The sequence below is a fragment of the Babylonia areolata genome, chromosome 29 (genome assembly GCF_041734735.1).
Source record: "Babylonia areolata isolate BAREFJ2019XMU chromosome 29, ASM4173473v1, whole genome shotgun sequence".
Lineage (NCBI taxonomy): Eukaryota > Metazoa > Mollusca > Gastropoda > Neogastropoda > Buccinidae > Babylonia > Babylonia areolata.
Genome location: NC_134904.1, coordinates 24,941,328 through 24,958,860, shown reverse-complemented (window position 1 = coordinate 24,958,860; position 17,533 = coordinate 24,941,328). Strand labels below are relative to the sequence as shown.

The window sequence follows — 17,533 nt, the reverse complement described above, 5'->3', positions numbered from 1 at the left end:
TGTGACACTGACACAGGGGGGAAGGTTGTTTGTGACATTGACACAGGGGGTAGGCTGTTTGTGACATTGACACAGGGGGGAAGGCTGTTTGTGACATTGACACAGGGGGGGAAGGTTGTTTGTGACATTGACACAGGGGGAAGGCTGTGAGATTGACACAGGGGGAAGGTTGTTTGTGACATTGACATAGGGGGAAGGCTGTTTGTGACACTGACACAGGGGGGAGGCCTTTTGTGACACTGACACAGGGGGAAGGCTGTTTGTGACATTGACACAGGGGGGAGGTTGTGACATTGACACAGGGGGGAATGCTGTTTGTGACACTGACACAGGGGGGAAGGTTGTGACATTGACACAGGGGGAAGGCTGTTTGTGACATTGACACAGGGGGGAAGGTTGTTTGTGACATTGACACAGGGGGGAAGGTTGTTTGTGACATTGACACAGGGGGGGACGGTTGTTTGTGACATTGACACAGGGGGAAGGTTGTTTGTGACATTGACACAGGGGGGATGGTTGTTTGTGACATTGACACAGGGGGGAAGGTTGTTTGTGACATTGACACAAGGGGGGAAGGTTGTGACATTGACACGTGGGGGAAGGTTGTTTCTGACACTGACACAGGGGGAAGGTTGTGACACTGACACAGGGGGGAAGGCTGTTTGTGACATTGACACAGGGGGGAATGCTGTTTGTGACATTGACACAGGGGGGAAGGTTGTGACATTGACACAGGGGGGAAGGTTGTTTGTGACATTGACACAGGGGGGAAGGTTGTGACAATTGACACAGGGGGGAAGCTTGTTTGTGACACTGACACAGGGGGAAGGTTGTGACACTGACACAGGGGGGAAGGCTGTTTGTGACATTGACACAGGGGGGAATGCTGTTTGTGACATTGACACAGTGGGGAAGGTTGTGACATTGACACAGGGGAGAAGGTTGTTTGTGACATTGACACAGGGGGGAAGGTTGTTTGTGACACTGATACAGGGGGAAGCCTGTGACACTGACACAGGGGGAAGGCTGTTTGTGACATTGACACAGGGGGAAGGCTGTTTGTGACATTGACACAGGGGGGAAGGTTGTTTGTGACATTGACACAGGGGGAAGGCTGTGAGATTGACATAGGGGGAAGGTTGTTTGTGACATTGACACAGGGGGAAGGTTGTTTGTGACATTGACACAGGGGGAAGGCTGTTTGTGACATTGACACAGGGGGGAGGCCTTTTGTAACACTGACACAGGGGGACGGCTGTTTGTGACATTGACACAGGGGGGAAGGTTGTGACATTGACACAGGGGGGAAGGTTGTTTGTGACATTGACACAGGGGGGAAGGTTGTGACATTGACCCAGGGGGGGAGGCTGTTTGTGACACTGACACAGGGGGGAAGGTTGTGACATTGACACAGGGGGAAGGCTGTGACATTGACACAGGGGGAAGGTTGTTTGTGACACTGACACAGGGGGGAATGTTGTTTGTGACATTGACACAGGGGGGAAGGTTGTTTGTGACATTGACACAGGGGGGAATGTTGTTTGTGACATTGACACAGGGGGGAATGTTGTTTGTGACATTGACACAGGGGGGAAGGTTGTTTGTGACATTGACACAGGGGGAAGGTTGTGACATTGACACAGGGGGGAAGGCTGTTTGTGACATTGAGACAGGGGTGAAGGCTGTTTGTGACATTGACAAAGGGGGGATGGATGTTTGTGACATTGACACAGGGGGGAATGCTGTTTGTGACATTGACACAGGGGGGGAGGTTGTGACATTGACACAGGGGGGAAGGTTGTTTGTGACATTGACACAGGGGGAAGGCTGTTTGTGACATTGAGATAGGGGGGAAGGTTGTGACATTGACACAGGGGGAAAGGCTGTTTGTGACATTGACACAGGGGGAAGGCTGTTTGTGACATTGACACAGGCGGGAAGGTTGTTTGTGACATTGACACAGGACGGAAGGCTGTTTGTGACATTGACACAAGGGGGGACGGTTGTGACACTGACACAGGGGGGAAGGTTGTTTGTGACATTGACACAGGGGGTAGGCTGTTTGTGACATTGACACAGGGGGGAAGGCTGTTTGTGACATTGACACAGGGGGGGAAGGTTGTTTCTGACATTGACACAGGGGGAAGGCTGTGAGATTGACACAGGGGGAAGGTTGTTTGTGACATTGACATAGGGGGAAGGCTGTTTGTGACACTGACACACGGGGGAGGCCTTTTGTGACACTGACACAGGGGGAAGGCTGTTTGTGACATTGACACAGGGGGGAAGGTTGTGACATTGACACAGGGGGGAAGGTTGTTTGTGACATTGACACAGGGGGGAAGGTTGTGACATTGACCCAGGGGGGAATGTTGTTTGTGACACTGACACAGGGGGGAAGGTTGTGACATTGACACAGGGGGAAGGCTGTTTGTGACATTGACACAGGGGGGAAGGTTGTTTGTGACATTGACACAGGGGGGACGGTTGTTTGTGACATTGACACAGGGGGAAGGTTGTTTGTGACATTGACACAGGGGGGATGGTTGTTTGTGACATTGACACAGGGGGGAAGGTTGTTTGTGACATTGACACAAGGGGGGAAGGTTGTTTGTGACACTGACACAGGGGGAAGGTTGTGACACTGACACAGGGGGGAAGGCCGTTTGTGACACTGACACAGGGGGGAATGCTGTTTGTGACATTGACACAGGGGGGAAGGTTGTGACATTGACACAGGGGGGAAGGTTGTTTGTGACATTGACACAGGGGGGAAGGTTGTTTGTGACACTGACACAGGGGGAAGCTTGTGACACTGACACAGGGGGAAGGCTGTTTGTGACATTGACACAGGGGGGAAGGCTGTTTGTGACATTGACACAGGGGGGAGGGTTGTTTGTGACATTGACACAGGGGGGAAGGTGGTTTGTGACATTGACACAGTGGGGAAGGCTGTTTGTGACATTGACACAAGCGGGGACGGTTGTTTGACACAGGGGGGAAGGTTGTTTGTGACATTGACACAGGGGGGAAGGTTGTGACATTGACACAGGGGGGAAGGCTGTTTGTGACATTGACACAGGGGGGAAGGTTGTTTGTGACATTGACACAGAAATGAAAATGAAATGAAATGAAATTATGGTGCTTAGAGCCTCGCCGACCACTAAGGCCATCTCAAGGCTATGGCCGCGTGAATAACTACTACAAGGATAAAAAAACAACCAATTAAAACGAGTCACCACTTCAAACTTTCCACTCCAAAGTTAAAAAAAAACTTCCATAGTTTAAAACCTTCAAATCTGGTTAAAAAGGTTCACTTCTTTTAAGAAGTCCATCAGCGCCCACGGAGGGACATCACGAAACAAAGTCTTCAAAGAAACCGCCGTGTAATGTCTGCGTCTAACGTCATGCAGATCCCAACAATCAAGGAGCACGTGTTTCACGGTGAGAGGCTCATCACAGGGAATGCATCGAGGGGCCTCTTTCCCCTTCAACAAGTAAGAATGAGTAAAAAAAGTGTGCCCCGCGCGCAGTCTGCACAGCACAGACTCCTCCTTTCTGTTCTTCACCCCCGAAGGGAGGGTCTCTTTTAGGTCCGGACAGATCTGGAAGAGCTTGTTGTCCGTCTGGGTGTTCCACTCCTCTTGCCAAAGATCCTTAACGTAAGTGTTGACCTTCCGCTTCATGTCTGTATAGGGTACCAAGGATCTGGACAATTCTTTCTTTACAGCGTTCCTGGCCAGCAGGTCCGCCCTTTCGTTACCACGAATGCCAACATGTCCTGGAACCCAGGCCAACACAACCTCGTATCCTTTCTTCGTTGCAAGAGTAAAAGTTTCATAAAATTCCAGCAGTTTGGGATGAGTGATATTCCTGCAGGCGATCGCCTCCAGGGCTGACAAGGAGTCGGAAAAGATCATGAATCTCTTCTGTTTCGAAGAGAGAACCATTTTTAACCCCAGAACCAGTGCGGTCAGTTCCGCGGTGTACACCGAGCTGTCAGACAGGATGTGTTCCGTTGAGGGCCGGTCAGGAAAGGCGGGACAGATCGCAGATGCGGCGACTCCGTCCTCTGACTTGGAACCGTCAGTGAAGATGCTTTGAAAAGTGGGGAATTTGTGGCACAGTTCCGAAAAGTAGGTTCTGTAGGCCAGAGAACTGGTGGTGTCCTTACGGTACGAGGCCAGATCGAATCGGACCTCAGGTGTTGTAAAGGTCCATGGAGGGCTGTCAGGGAACTTAGAGAAATCCGAGATGCCACCGACATCCAGATCGGCCTTTTCTAAGTGCGGCTGAATGCGGAGTCCGAGAGGAGGTATGCAGTTTGGGTTGTCTGTAAATTTCTTATCGAAAGGGTTGTTGAATACAGCGTCGTAAGCAGGGTTTGTAGGTTCAGAGAACAATTTCAGATAATAGTTCAGGGTCAGCTTCAGTCTGCGGTTGGAAAGAGGCGGTTCCCCCGCCTCTGCGTACAGGCTGTGCACAGGGGTGGTGCGGAAAGCACCTAAGCTGAGACGGAGCCCTTGGTGGTGTACAGGGTCCAACAGTTTCAGATAGGACGGTCTGGCCGAGCCGTATACCACACTTCCATAATCCAGTTTGGACCGGACCAGGGCTCTGTAGAGGTGCAAGAGAGTTCTCTTATCAGCACCCCAGTTCGTGTGTGCCACAACTCGGATGATGTTAAGGGCTTTTTGGCAAGATATTTTCAGCTGTTTAATGTGGCTGAGGAAGTTCAGCTTCTGATCGAAGATGACCCCTAAAAATCTGGCTTCCTTGACCGCCGGGATGGTGGATGTTCCCAGACGGATTTCAGGGTCCGGATAGAACTGGCGAAAATTATGAAAATGGATGCATTCAGTTTTGGAGGACGAAAACGTGAAGCCATTCTCCTCTGCCCAACACTGGATCTTGTTGACGCAGAGCTGAAGCCGTCGCTGGATGCTGGCGTACGTGCTGCCTGTTGCATATAAGGCAAAATCATCCACGAACAGCGAGCTGTCCGATCCCCTCTGAACGGATTGAACGATGTCATTAATTTTGATGCTGAAAAGAGCCGGCGACAGGATGCTCCCTTGCGGGACACCCAGCTCCTGCTCGTGAATGTCGGACAGGGTGGTGCCGACTCTCACCTGGAATTGTCTGTCTTGTAAAAAATTGTGGATGAACTGAGGCAGGTGTCCTCGGAAGCCGAGCTTGTGCAAGTCAGAGAGAATACCAAACTTCCACGTGGTATCGTAAGCTTTCTCCAAATCAAAAAATATGGCCACCACATGTTGTTTGTTCACGAAAGCATTTCTTACAGTGGTTTCCAGACGAACCAGATGGTCAATGGTAGAGCGATGCTTGCGGAAACCGCACTGTTCTTTCGCCAGAAGGCTGTCGGTCTCTAGTTTCCACATCAGTCTACCGTTGACCATCTTCTCCATCAGTTTGCAGACGCAGCTGGTCAGTGCTATTGGGCGGTAGTTGGAGGGGTTCGAGGGGTCTTTTCCCGGTTTCGGCAGCGGGATTATGAGGGCTTTCCGCCAGGAGGGTGGAAAGAAGCCTGTGACCCAGATGTGGTTATAAACTTTAAGCAGGGTGTCCAGACAGGTTTGGGGAAGGTGCTTTAGGAGTTTATAATGGACCTCGTCCATTCCTGGACAGGAATCCGTACAGGTCTGAAGGGCAGATTTAAGTTCGTTCATTGTGAAAGGGAGGTTGTAATTCTCTGTGTTGTCGGAAAAGAAGTTACATGGTGTTTTTTCTGACAGGTTTTTGGTTTTAAGAAAGCGAGCAGATTTGTTAGCAGATCTCGAGTTCTGTTCTATTGTGGAGGCAAGCAAATTGGCAACTGCTTTCTTCTCTGTGACCAGAGCGTCTGAAAGTTTAAGATGGTGAAAGGTCGGGCATACGTTTTTGCCCTTAATTCTTTTTAAAACCCTCCACACTTTCTTCTTGGGTGTGTTGGAGGTTACAGAAGAGCAAAAATCTCTCCATGACTTCCTCTGGCTCTTTTTAAAAACATACCTGGCTTTCGCCCTCAGCTGTTGATGGGTTCGAACGCTATCGGTCTCCGAAAGACGCGTCGCTGCGCTCTCTTCCGAGACTTGCGGGCCTCCCGACATTCCGCGTTGAACCAGGGCGTTCTAGGGACCTGAGGCTTGGAGGTAGACGATGGGACTGCTGCTTTGGTGCAATCTAAAACGATCCGAGTCAGAGCGTCAGCAGGGTCCTTGCTTTTCAATACTGTTTCTTCCTGCAGCTCCGCTCTTATCTTGGTGGTAAAAAAACTCCAGTCTGCTTTGTCGTAATACAGGCGGTCAGGCAGAGAGTCACCTTCTCCATCTGTGGGGCGGAGGACGACAGGAAAGTGGTAACTCCCGTGCAGATCGTCGTGCACTTTCCACTCGTAGTCCAGGACCAACGATGGATCGCAGACCGACAGATCTAAACACGAGAGCTTTCCAGAGGACAGATGCAGTTAAGTGGGAGACTTGTCGTTAAGACAGCACAAGTCCATGTCTGAAAGAAAGTTTTCCAAGAGAAGACCTCGGGCTGATGTCATCTCACTTCCCCAGAGCGGGGAGTGTCCATTGAAGTCGCCCAACAGTAAAAACGGACGTGGGAGCTGGTCGACCAGGTTCATGAGGTCCTGCCTCAGAACGCGGACGGAAGGAGGAAAATAGAGAGAGCAGACAGTGATGGTTTTCTCAAGCGTGACTCTGACTGCCACCGCCTGTAAAGGGGTGCTTAAAAGAACTGTACTGTATAAAAGGGACTTGCGAATAAAAAGAGCGACACCTCCCGTCAATCCCTCTTGCTTCGGTTGAGCGGGTTTAAAAACGGAGTTAAAACCAGAGAGAGATAAAACCTTGCCATCTCTTTGCAGAGTCTCCTGCAGCGCCAGCACTGAGGGTTTCAAAGCACGACAAAGCAGCTGGAGTTCCTGAAAATTGGCGTGGAACACCCGGATGTTCCAGTGGATCACTGCCATTAAAAAAGGTTAAAATAATAAAGCAGCAGCCTATTCCATCGCTACCCCCTGCTCCTGTGCTTGCGGTGGCTCAAGGTCCGCCAGGATAGAGTATTTGTTTTTCGAAATAAATTTTTCGGATTCCGACCGAGTCGGAATATCCACCACCTCGGCCCCTCCCGATCCCGCCGAGGCCGCAACCCTCCCCTCCTTGAGCCTTGGAGGTACGGGGGGCTTCCGGCCACTTCCGCCAGCCCGAGGGCCAGGCAGACGAGAGGCGGGGCGAGGGGTGCCGGGGGGTGGGGTGGGGCGGGAGGAGGACAACGTGCCTCCGCCCGAGGTTTTCCGCTCCCGCCCAGCAGCCCCTGAGGACTGCCGCACAGGATGGGAAGGGGTGGACACGGCGTCTCCACCCAAGGCCAATGGTTCCGACGAGGCGGTTAAGTCATCCGTCTGCATTCCTGTGGACGTCGTCTGGACCGCGACGTCCATCGTCCTGGGTCTGACGACAGAGGCATACGACACCTTAGGCGACGCGGCCTCCACCTGTTTCCTTGCCTCAAAGAAGGAAATTTTCTTTTCTGTCTTGACTTTCTGGATTTGTTTCTCTTTTTTCCAGACGGGGCAGTCTTTCGATGAGGACGGGTGGCCACCTCCGCAGTTCGCGCACCGGGCTGGATTGACGCAATCGCCCTGGTGCGCCGCCTTCGAACAGGTGCCACACGCCTCTTCCTCCTTACATCGGTCCCTGACGTGTCCGAATTTCTGACATTTAAAGCATCTCAGGGGGGACGGCACATACAAGCTTACGCTGACCATGAGGTATCCGACCTGAATGTCCTTGGGGACATCCGGGCAGCAGAAGGTGAGGAAGAAAGTGTTGGTCGGGACTCTGTCCGACCCCTTCCTCACCGTCACCCTGTACACTTCGGTCACTCCCTGAGAGGACAGCTCGCTCTTGATCTCGGCCTCAGACACACCTTTCAACTCCGGGCATCTGATGACCCCCTTTGAGCAGTTGAGGCCTTTGTGAGGGGAAACCTTCACCGCCCTATTCACGAAAGTGGTCGCCTTGAGAAGGAGCTGTGTCTGCCTTTTGGATTCCGTCTGAACTAAAAATGCTCCGCCCCTCAGCCTCTTAATGGACTTCAGCGATCCTGCCAGACACTGAAAGCCCTTCTGGATAGCGAAGGGGCTGAGAGCCGACAACGGCTTGTCGTCATCAGCGCCCTCCATCACCAGCCACGATGGCCAAAATCCAGAGGTCTCAACGACCTCCGAATCGGAGTCTGAGTCATCTGTTCCCTGTCTTCTTCTTTTGCCAGAGTTAGGGGGGTGTAGTTTTTTGGAAGTCAAGTTGAAAAAAATTGAATTCATCCCTCCCTTACCCACCCACCATGGGGTCCAACTTAGGGGCCAGGGTCAAGGGAACACCAGCTTGACCCCTTCCAGGTTTCGGGAGGGATATACGACCAACAGTCCAGCTCCAACGTGTTCCCCCCCGATCATGCCCAGCTCCCGGGGACAGAGAACCGAGCACTACGGGGGTTACCTTCGTCAGCCACTAAACTGCCAGTCTTGACCCAGCCCCACGAAGGGGTAGCCGATTGACACACACGGGCCAATGTGTGCCGCCTGTCTTAGGAGAGGTCCGAGCCAAAGGGATGTGTTGAGAGCAGCATGCTCTCTCAATCCCCAGGATCTCATTCCCCTCCATCACAGGTCGCGCCGCACGGCAAACACGGCGGGCCTAAAGAAGGCCGCAGAGAAAAAAAAGAATGTGGAAAAGAAGGCTTGATGGGGAGCTGAGGACAGAAAAGAGGCAGTAAAAAGAAGAATAGAGAACAGCGAAAGGGACAGTGGGTCACGTTTAGTTTGGGCCTCACTCACGACCTGTTCGGCATGGGAAGCCCTATCAGGGGCATCAGTACAAAACCACCACTTATTCAGCCCTGACAGCTACGATGGCTATGTAGGCTGTCAATTAAGACCTGGGATCAGAGCACCAAACCCCAAGAAGCACTGATGCCCCCGCTGACATAGCTCGCTCGATCACTGGCCACTGAGCCTCCCGACCACGACAAGGTAGTGACCCTCCCGGGAGTGGGTCAGGGGTACACCAGCCTGACCCCCTCCAGGTTTCGGGAGGACTGACACAGGGGGAAGGCTGTTTGTGACATTGACACAGGGGGGAAGGCTGTTTGTGACATTGACACAGGGGGAAGGCTGTTTGTGACATTGACACAGGGGGGAGGCTGTTTGTGACATTGCAACAGGGGGGAATGTTGTTTGTGACATTGACACAGGGGGGAAGGTTGTGACATTGACACAGGGGGGAATGTTGTTTGTGACATTGACACAGGGGGGAAGGTTGTGACATTGAGACATTGACACAGGGGGGAAGGCTGTGAGATTGACACAGGGGGGAAGGTTGTTTGTGACATTGACACAGGGGGGAAGGCTGTTTGTGACATTGACACAGGGGGGAAGGTTGTTTGTGACATTGACACAGGAGGGAAGGCTGTTTGTGACATTGACACAGGGGGGAAGGTTGTGACATTGACACAGGGGGAGGCTGTTTGTGATATTGACACAGGGGGGAAGGTTGTTTGTGACATTGACACAGGGGGGAAGGCTGTGAGATTGACACAGGTTGGGGAAGGCTGTTTGTGACATTGACACAGGGGGGGAAGGCTGTTTGTGACATTGACACAGGGGGGAAGGTTGTTTGTGACATTGACACAGGGGGGAAGGCTGTTTGTGACATTGACACAGGGGGGAAGGTTGTGACATTGACACAGGGGGAGGCTGTTTGTGATATTGACACAGGGGGGAAGGTTGTTTGTGACATTGACACAGGGGGGAAGGCTGTGACATTGACATAGTGGGGAAGGCTGTTTGTGACATTGACACAGGGGGGAAGGCTGTTTGTGACATTGACACAGGGGGGAAGGCTGTTTGTGACATTGACACAGGGGGGGGGAAAGTTGTGACATTGATACAGGGGGGGAAGGTTGTGACATTGACACAGGGGGGAGGCTGTTTGTGACATTGACACAGGGGGGAAGGTTGTTTGTGACACTGACACAGGGGGGAAGGCTGTTTGTGACATTGACACAGGGGGGAAGGCTGTTTGTGACACTGACACAGGGGGGGAAGGCTGTGACATTGACACAGGGGGGGAAGGCTGTTTGTGACATTGACACAGGGGGGAAGGTTGTGACATTGACACAGGGGGGAGGAGCCATGGAGGGGAAGAATGAGAAAACAACTGTAGTGGAACAAAAGATAAATTCCTTGATCAACAAACAAACAAGGAGAACCCCTTATCTATATCCATGTCAATGCCTGTAACAGAAGTGAGAATACTGATGTGTCATGCATCACACGCTGTTCCCACCACTGATGTGTCATGCATCACACGCTGTTCCCACCACTGATGTGTCATGCATCACACGCTGTTCCCACCACTGATGTGGCCACACTCACATCACAGTCTGTGCCCCAGGACCACACGTTACGCAGCCACAGTGTTGGAAGCACATGAAGGCGAGCAGGATTAGGTCCCCGGTTGCTCAGTGTATACACAGCCAACACATCATTGGGGGAGCTTTTGGCATATTCTGCCATCACATCCCAGTAGCAGTCATCGCTTAAAACACCTGTGCACACATAGATATCAACCTAAGCATGTTATATTTTTCCAAGTTCTCTCTATACAGAAAACAGCACAGTCATTTGTTTCTCTTTTGGACAGCCCATCGCTAATACAAACTTGTTACATTTTAAAAACAAACTGAAAGTGATAGTCACATCTTTTAAAAAAAATGTAACTATGGAAATAAATTCTGTTGTTTTCAACAGTTTGCTGAGTCTTTCCCAACCATATAAATTTAACAGCTCGATCATGTGTCAGTGTCTTGACTTGTATCACTTGTGATATGAGGCTCATACTGAGACCCCTGTGAAAAGATTCAGTTCATGTTTATTGTCCTGCTGTCTGTGAAAGCCAGCTATGGGCTGGATGTATATTTATTTTAGAATATGAAACTGAAAAATACTTTCCTATGACAAGTACATCATACATTTCTTGCAGAATGGCTTCATCTCAAATCTCTTGTGGAGGCAAAAAAGAAAAAAAAAGAAAAAAAGAAAAAAAAAGTGCAAGCTGTGAATGAAAGTCAATCAGACATGGAATAAAAGAAGACAATGTGCAAAGATATCTGATGTAACACTGAATTATAGAAATTAAATAAAACTCATGAAGTAATTCATTTTATCCATTGTCTTCTTGTCATGTGTAACAATGATTTCAGTTCATTGATCCACAATGTAGTGTTGCAGTCCTTTCATCACAAGTGGATGTTGTGAAAAGATACCACTGTCTCACATTTCTTGATTACAATCCTTACAATGACATTTCATACACTTACCCTCCTCTGTCTCTTTTTTTCCACATGTCCCGGAAAGATATGTTTATGTTTGTTATGAAGTAAACTTAACTATGGTTAAAAAAAAAAGAGGGCTGGATGCATGTTAAAAACATTTATTTTGGCAAACTATGCTATGTCTATCACCATAAGTGGATACTTAAAAAACAACAACAATACTGTTTAACCCACTGTCTAAAAATAGATGGATAGCTGACTGGCCAGGAAAGCTGAAGCCACCTGGACACCATACTGACAACATATCCAGCTGTCAGTCTGTTGAGAAGTTGTTTGCTAACTGGTGGTAGTTTCTGAACTGTAACCATGTATCTTGTATGAAATCTTGTTATGCTTGCCCCCACGACATGCCAAATGTTGTGGCTTGACTGATATCTGCCAAAGTTATTATAGGAAAATGGTGCAGTGACACATAGCGTAAACTTGCTGTGGAAGCACACACAGTATTGTTAGCTTACCTTACACTGCGAGCAAGTGAAAGCTTGCAGTGAAGCAGTCATCATAGCCCGGTGAGCACTTCGCTACATATATGAAGTTACCGCTCCTTGCTGTACTGACATGAGTAGCAAAATGGCTGATTGAACATTTCTGCCGGCTTCAGTTAGCAATGGGGCTCAGAGAAGGCATGTGCTATCCACCTATTTTCAGATCAATGTGTTTAACCAGACACATGTGCATGTGAGCAACCTTGCACACTTGCACACACACAAATTACCTGTATCTAACAGTTCATATTCATTGTCATAGACTGTTCGACGTCCGTTTTCCTCCACCAGATCTTCATAGGGGTAGGCTGTCTGGGGGTACTTGTACAGTGCCTGCATGTAGGAGTGGGTGGGGGTGCTGTCCAGATAATAGTACAGTTCCTTCACATCCTCCCCATGGTTGCCCTGAAGGTCAGAGTGCAGTGCATGCTTTTGTCATGTGCTGCACCACATGGCACCATACCATCTTCATGTACACACACATATATGTATCAGTGTGTGAGTGAGTGTGAGGGGAGTAGGATTTGTTTAATGTCCTGTCAAAAATATTGGTGATTGTAGTGTGCCGGGGAGGTGGATGAGAGACAGACAGACAGAGAGAGAGAGAGAGAGAGAGAGAGAGAGAGAGAGAGAGAGAGAGAGAGAGAGAGTGTATATGTGTGCATGTGTGAATCAGAATCATAATCAATTTTATTTGTAAACTAAACCTTATGAGAAACACATACACAGTCACACATACAACACACAAAAAGTAAGTTAACAATAAAAGAAAAGAAAATAGAATGAAATATAGAACAACTCAACAAGGAACTGAACTACTTCACTGCCCTCTCTCTCTCTCTCTCTCTCTCTCTCTGTGTGGTGTGCAAGTGAGTGATAAAAATCTCAGCAGCATTGCAGATCTCCTCCAGTGAATGTCTCGGCCTGGGAGGTTATTGAAGCACAAATGTAAAAGTTTGACACATATATTTATGCAGAAAGTCAAAGCACTGCAAATTACTTTCCAGAACATATTGCAGTCAGACATAAAACTTCTTTGAATTTAATGCCAATTCCAAGATTTTATGAAATGACCATGGGCTGAAATTGACCGTCCACTCTGAAAGTTATGAGGCACCTGATGATCTGGTATCTATAGCTCTGTGTGAAATGCTGGCACTGTGACAGAAAATTTAGATTAGCTGTGTTAATGTATCAAGAGTTCAAGCTGAGCGATATCAGGGTATGTGGAAGAGAGGGCAGCACATCTTTCATGGGTGGTGGTAGTGGTGGTGGTGAGGGGTACTCAGGGTATGTGGAAGAGAGGGCAGCACATCTTTCATGGGTGGTGGTGGTGGTGGTGAGGGATACTGAATGTTATGACACAACAACTATATCTAATGAATTGATATACATACATGTACAAAGAGAGAGGGAGGGAGGGAGGGAGAGAGAGAGACAGACAGACAGACAGACAGAGAGACAGAAAGGCACACACACACACACACACACACACACACACACACACACAGTGATAGATAAAAAGTCACAGACAGAGGCAGAGACAGAACTTCACCTGATGTCCTGTCAGCCCGAACAGCCTCTCCTTCAGAATGCAGTCATTTTCGTTCCAGAGAGCGAGGGCCAGACAGACACGACACTGACGGTCTGTGATGCCCAGCAGGCCATCCTCCCCCCACCTGTAGGCTCTGCACCGGGCATGCTCGTGAGGGAAGTATTGCCAGCTGAAACAGTGAATCACACAACATCCTTTGAAAACTGGCAAAATACATCCAGTCATCAAAGTTTATTAGGAATGTTTTTAGTATTGTTAACTCTTGAAGCAGAATCTAAATTTTCATTACTGGCTGTTGCAAATTAGTTGGCAGCAGTGACCAGTGACTGGAAGGATGTGGATTTGAACCTCATCAGAAGGCTTTCATCTCCAACCCAATGTTCTCTGTACTGCAGGCTGAAAAGGGACTGACATACAATGGATTATTACCCACTTCATTGCACCATGTTGGACATTCAAATTTCCTAACCAGCACTACCGCTATTTTCAACCTTTCAGGCCTGGTTACTGTCAGGATAGACAGCAATAATTAAAGAAAAAAGGCTTGTATCTCACCTAATCAAATCAGTTTGTTCTAAGTGTTTCAAAAAATACAATACAATGTGTTACAACATCCATCAAAACATACAGGTAGGTTCATCAACTGAGCGAACATTATGAACAATGACAAGGCAATGCATCAAAGATGCATACAAACTTCAATGTCCAAAGCAAACTATAAACACTATACACACAAATATACATGCATACATAACAATCAAAGGCAGTTTTGAAAATATGAGGCTTGAGGTAAGTTTTAAAGCTGAAAGTAGCCTGTGAGTGTCTTAATCTGTATGTCAATGAGTTCAACTGCATGGAGGTGGTGAATGCTATGGAACTTTGATCTGAGAACTATCTCCTGACAGAGGGAGTTTCAAAAACAGGACTGTCTGATGATGAGTGTATTGTGTTCTTGGAATTATGTGAAGCCAGAAAAAGCATTGAAGCAATGTGTGGAGAGTCTGAAATCAACCCTGGACTGTATCAACAGCCAGTGGAGCTATTTCAGAAGAGGCCAAATATGGTCATTCTTTGGGCATTGCAATATGGGCAACTGAGTTTGTGACTTTCTGGAGTTTCTGAATAATGTACTGTGGAGAGCCAGGAAGCAGAGAATTACAAACATGACAAATGGAAGCAATGCATGCTGACATGCAGACATTGGAAACATGCTTGTCTATGGACATACTGCAAAAGAGAGGATACCAAGATTTTTGTGTGATCTGAGGGACAGAAGTGGGTGCATAGTCTTTGGAAGGGTGACACTTTGTTGTGTCATAACATTCAGTATCCCTCACCACCACCACCACCACCACCACCCATGAAAGATGTGCTGCCCTCTCTTCCACATACCCTGACACTTTAAACTAGATCAGCAGTGCTTCCATTTTCTTGTCATTCAGCTTTAGTTTGTTTGTGCTCACCCAGGATTTAACTCCTGTATGTCTGGTAGGGCTGTGCTCATTTGCTCTGTTCATTATATTATTTAAGACACAGTGGGGCTACACCCCTGCACTCTTAAACCTGAATGGATTTCCATTGTAGCATCATCACCATCATACTCATCCATTTCAGAGAAAGAATGCAGTTCCAAGCTATTTTGTATGCATTGCGATTAGTTTTGTGTGATGTGGAGCGATGTCAAGTATGGTATGCTATGGTAAGTAATGGAATGGTATGGTATGGTATGGTATGGTAAGTACTACTCTTCAGTCACAACACATTTTCCACATGAATTTTTCCCATGGGCAGCAAGCTGCCATAATTTGGTGTCAACTTTATTATTTTTTATATATTCTTTTTTTTGTACATATGTTTTAGATGTGTGGACTTTTCTACAGAGAAGAGGAAGGAGAATATTTGTTTAATGTCCCATCACATATACAGGTACTAATAGACATTTTGTTAAAGTATCGCTTTTCACACTTGAATGCTATCATTTAAGAGGCAGGGGAGGGGAGGGGAGGGGAGTTGAACAGTGAGTTGGGGGAATCAGGACAGATGGAGGGGGGAGAGGAGGGAGTTGGGGGAATCAGGACAGATGGAGGGGGGAGAGGAGGGAGTTGGGGGAATCAGGACAGATGGAGGAGGAATCACAGGTGAATAACTGAAATGAACAGAAAGACATTTAAAGAAAATTACTTAACAAACTTTGTCTTCTTCTTCGTTTGTGGGCTGCAACTCCAGCGTTCACTTGTATGTACACACGGGGGCTTTTACGTATATGACCGTTTTTACCCGTCCATGTAGGCAGCCATATTCCGTTTTCGGGGGTGTGCATGCTGGATATGTTTTTGCTTCCACAGCCCACTGAATGCTGACATGGATTACAGGATCTTTAATGTGCATATTTGATCTTCTGCTTGCATATACACAAGAAGGGGGTCCAGGCACAAGCAGTTCTGCACATATGTTGACCTGGTAGATCGGAAAAATCTCCACCCTTTATCCACCTGGCGCCGTTACGGAGATTCGAACCCGGGACGCTCAGATTGAAAGTCCAATGCTCTAACCACTCAGCCCGTCAACAGACTTTGTAAAAGAGAAGTCATTAGTTTGACAAGAGAAACAAATGATAATGAATGTTAAAAGTCAAAGCATCAACGTTCCCGGTGACTTGTGATGACACACATTCTCCAGGAACAGATTATCTCATCACAACTCTCTTGTTGCTTTTTTTCCACACACCCTAGAGGAACTTGGTAGAATACTTCATCTAAAAGACAAACACCCAGACACACGATATAAGCTTGCAGAAGGGAAGGTGAGAGGGTAAAAATGTTAGTCCTAGCTGGAATCGTGTCCTAGTCTGATGTCCCACTCACCACACCATGTCTTATGTTATTGCCTGCACATGTCTTATGTTATTGCCTGCACATGTCTGACTGCTTTATCTAACAATACACTTTCTGCTGTACTGTACTGAATCGTTCTACCTCTCCATGTGTTCTCAAGGAAACCATTTATGTGTCAGATCTTTTTTTCTTCATTGTTTGAACTCATAGGCAAACATGACACAGGCACACAGCTGAGGCAGGAAAATAATGTTAGTAAAACTGAGACCTGGAAGGTTACCCACCGTGCACCCCCTGCCAAAACCCTCTGGAAAAAAAAATGAAAGAGAACTAGACAACAGCAAAAGAGAGATTGTGGAAAGTTGCCAAGTGAAAGTGTCGAGTCAGCCGATGGCTGGTAGATTGGTTGCACGTGCTGTGTCGGGACTGTGGGAAAAGGTTGGCCACCACACACACAGCCCATTGTTTGTGGACCGCTTCTTCCTGGCATTGGGGCCGCTGGGGATGAAGGGTGCAAGACATGTGTGTGTGTGTGTGTGAGAGAGAGAGAGAGAGAGAGACAGGGAGAGTGTGTGTGTGTGTGTGTGTGTGTGTGAGAGAGAGAGAGAGAGAGAGTGTGCCCTCGCGCACGCATGCGCGTGTGCGTGCGTGTACAGTGTGATGCAAGCGGGAATCAACAAGAAAGTGAACCATCAACAATCTACACAGGCAGCAATATCCTGTACGTTGAATGCACCACGTAACTTTTGACGCGTGTGTTAACAGACGGCTTTGGATTTGAACTCACCTCAACATTTAACCTGCTTGCAATTAAAAATATGGCCTTGAGAAAATAAGTCGATCAGATCATCAATAATGATAATACTGATAATGAAGTGCTCTTCTTTAGCGTTGTTTCCTCACAGAGAGGCTCAAGGCGCTTCGCAAATTGTACTTAATAAAGAAACAACAAATCAAAAAGATTCAAACAAAAACCAATCATTCACGGCGCTTCACAAATTACAGGTTACAAAGGAGCAGCAACAATCATCCAGAAACGAAACGAATTTTTATTTCACGAGGGTAGTTGAGTAAGCACAGCTGCTTTTTTACATCCAGCCCTCAAAGGTAAAAAAAGAAAGGAAAAGCGGAAAAAAGACAAAGCAATGGCAACACACACACACACACACACACACACACACACACACACACACACACACAACACACACACACTGGCACACACACAGACAGACAGACAGACAGACACACACACA

At 48.0% G+C, this 17,533-nt stretch overlaps 1 protein-coding gene across 1 annotated transcript in view; it reads right to left on the bottom strand.

Moving 5' to 3' along the window:
• The window catches only part of LOC143274621 (uncharacterized), a 70,225-nt gene extending 53,907 nt beyond the window's left edge, over positions 1–16,318 (bottom strand). Inside the window, exons 1-4 of the mRNA XM_076578491.1 lie at positions 16,311–16,318; positions 13,447–13,615; positions 12,122–12,296; positions 10,448–10,620 (exon numbers count right to left, since the gene is read on the bottom strand). Coding sequence (XP_076434606.1) covers positions 10,448–10,620; positions 12,122–12,296; positions 13,447–13,615; positions 16,311–16,318 — 525 coding nt within the window. The remainder of the gene's footprint in view (positions 1–10,447; positions 10,621–12,121; positions 12,297–13,446; positions 13,616–16,310) is intronic.
• Positions 16,319–17,533: the final 1,215 nt, after the last annotated feature.